Here is a 2,191-nt window from a genome sequence, read left to right on the forward strand (position 1 = left end):
TTACCTTATAATGTATCTGTAACTGTTCATTGGTTGATTCATTCTGAAGTAGTGATGCCCGATTTATGTAAGCTTCTGCTTGGACTGGATCATCATCCTCCAGATATAGCCTAGCAATCTTCAAGTAAGTCTCTAGTTTATAATCTACATTGTATTGTCTAGGGTACAACAAAAAAATACAAAGTGATTAAATATTTTATCAATAGCTTGTGGTAGAAAACATTTTTTAGATAAATATACTACTGGGGGGACTATAAATTGGTACAATTTTCCTCAAGAACAATTTGCCAATATGCTCTCCAACCATGCTTTGTATTCTTTACAATGTACATACTTGAAATACTCTAGAAATGAAACTCTTAAAAAAAAAACCCAACCTAAATGTACATCAAACAATAATCATTCGAAATAAATATGAAAAAAATTAGAAATTTCCAATAATGGGTACTTTATCAAATAAAGTAAGGTACCTGATGGTATAATGTTGCATGCAGTCAAGTCACTTCCACTACACAAGCACCCAGTATCACAGATTAAAGCAACTCCACAAGGTATTCCAAGCTGTAATCTTTACGGGAGCAGATCACTGGGTCTTTTATCATATCACTGGGTCTTTTATCATATGGAGCACTAGGTGGGTTCAAATCAACCTTACAATTAGTAGCCAAAGGCTCATCAACTGTGCCACCAGGGCTCCATGATGTATATACTACTATGCAATTACTTATAATCTGTGGTAGACTATTAAATAGTTACCTGTAATCACAACTATGGGATAAAATTTTTTTTACTACTTGCCATCTAGTTGGCAACCCCGTATTGTCACAGTAGAACTGCACTCCTTCGGATTTTCTGTGGCTGTGTCCTTTTGGAAGAAGATGAACAGGTCTATTTTTCAAGGTACCTCTTGATAGGTTCAAACCACCCACTTCTAGTTAATAACTGGTTTGGAGCCCCATGGGATAATACATTAAAACCAAACTCACTTCCATGGAGTCAATTCCAACTCATGGCAACGTCAGAATAGAACTGTCTCATATGGTTTTTCAAATCTGTAAATCTTTGCACAGGAAAATTATGCTATCTTTCTCTCAGAGAAGCTGGTGGGTTCGAACCACTAACCTTTCAGTTAGCAGATTAGCACCTTAGCCATTTTGTCACAAGGACTTCAAAGAATTCATGAGAAAATTCCATGATACCTTAATTTCATTTTTTCAAGAATTTTCTGAAGTCCCGCTATATTTTTGCTAAATAAGAAAACTAGATAAAACAGTAAGTAAAACACTCTTAAGTCGCTGTATGAAATGACAGCAACTAGATAAAACACCATTAAAATATATTTCTACATACACATTCATGTCATAGTAGCAATAATTTTCTCTGAATGGTACAATTATACACCCTCTTCTCAACTCATCAAAACAATTAGGTTCCAAAGAGTAGGTCCTAATCAACATTAAAATGAAGGATGCCCACATCAGATCAGAGTGGAATATAACTACATCATTATATTAACTGCCAGCTCCTATCTTACTTAACTACCAAACCACTGAGAATCCTGGCCCAGCCAAGTTGGCACATAACCTTAGCCATCACAGCCAGCAATTCTCTAGCCTCACACCTCAGTGTTCATTACTCCCAGAGGTGCACCCCGAATGTACATGATAGTTGAACAGTGGATTTCTTAGTATTGTCATAATGTGAAATGAAAGTCATTAAGTGAGGAGTAGGTGTAGATGACTTTCACATTCCTCCTTATTCTAGTGATCACAATTTATGCAAGGAATGCACAACCAAAGAAATACCTACAAGACCAAAGACCTATATAATTCAAAACTCACATAAGTCAAGGTTAATTCTGACATGAAAATTAAGACTACATATGTCTCAACAAAAATGATGCCGCCATATGACAAGAGCAAAAATCAAGTATACAGTTCCCTTGTACTCAATTATTTCCTCTTCTATTTCTTTTCTGATAGAGAAGGAGCCCTGGTGGCATAGTGGGTGGCATAGTTGGGCTGCTAACTACAAGGTCAGCAGTTCAAATCTACAGTTCAAATCAGCAGTTCAAATCTCAGGAGAAAGATGACTATCTGGTTCTTTAAAGATGAACAACCTCAGAAACTCAAAGATGTAGTTCTAGTCTTTGCAGAAGTAGAAGCCTCCTCTTTCAAATCAAAGATGTAGT

The 2,191-nt window shown here is 36.1% G+C and overlaps 1 protein-coding gene across 1 annotated transcript in view; it reads right to left on the reverse strand.

Annotated features, from left to right (window-relative positions):
- Window positions 1-2,191, reverse strand: part of COPS4 (COP9 signalosome subunit 4) — a 43,058-nt gene that overhangs the window by 14,130 nt on the left and 26,737 nt on the right. Inside the window, exon 3 of the mRNA XM_045284343.1 lies at window positions 5-185. Coding sequence (XP_045140278.1) covers window positions 5-185 — 181 coding nt within the window. The remainder of the gene's footprint in view (window positions 1-4; window positions 186-2,191) is intronic.

This window comes from Echinops telfairi, unplaced genomic scaffold, assembly GCF_000313985.2.
Source record: "Echinops telfairi isolate 266 unplaced genomic scaffold, ASM31398v2 ScPeMD7_7468;HRSCAF=8506_0, whole genome shotgun sequence".
In the NCBI taxonomy this organism is placed as follows: domain Eukaryota; kingdom Metazoa; phylum Chordata; class Mammalia; order Afrosoricida; family Tenrecidae; genus Echinops; species Echinops telfairi.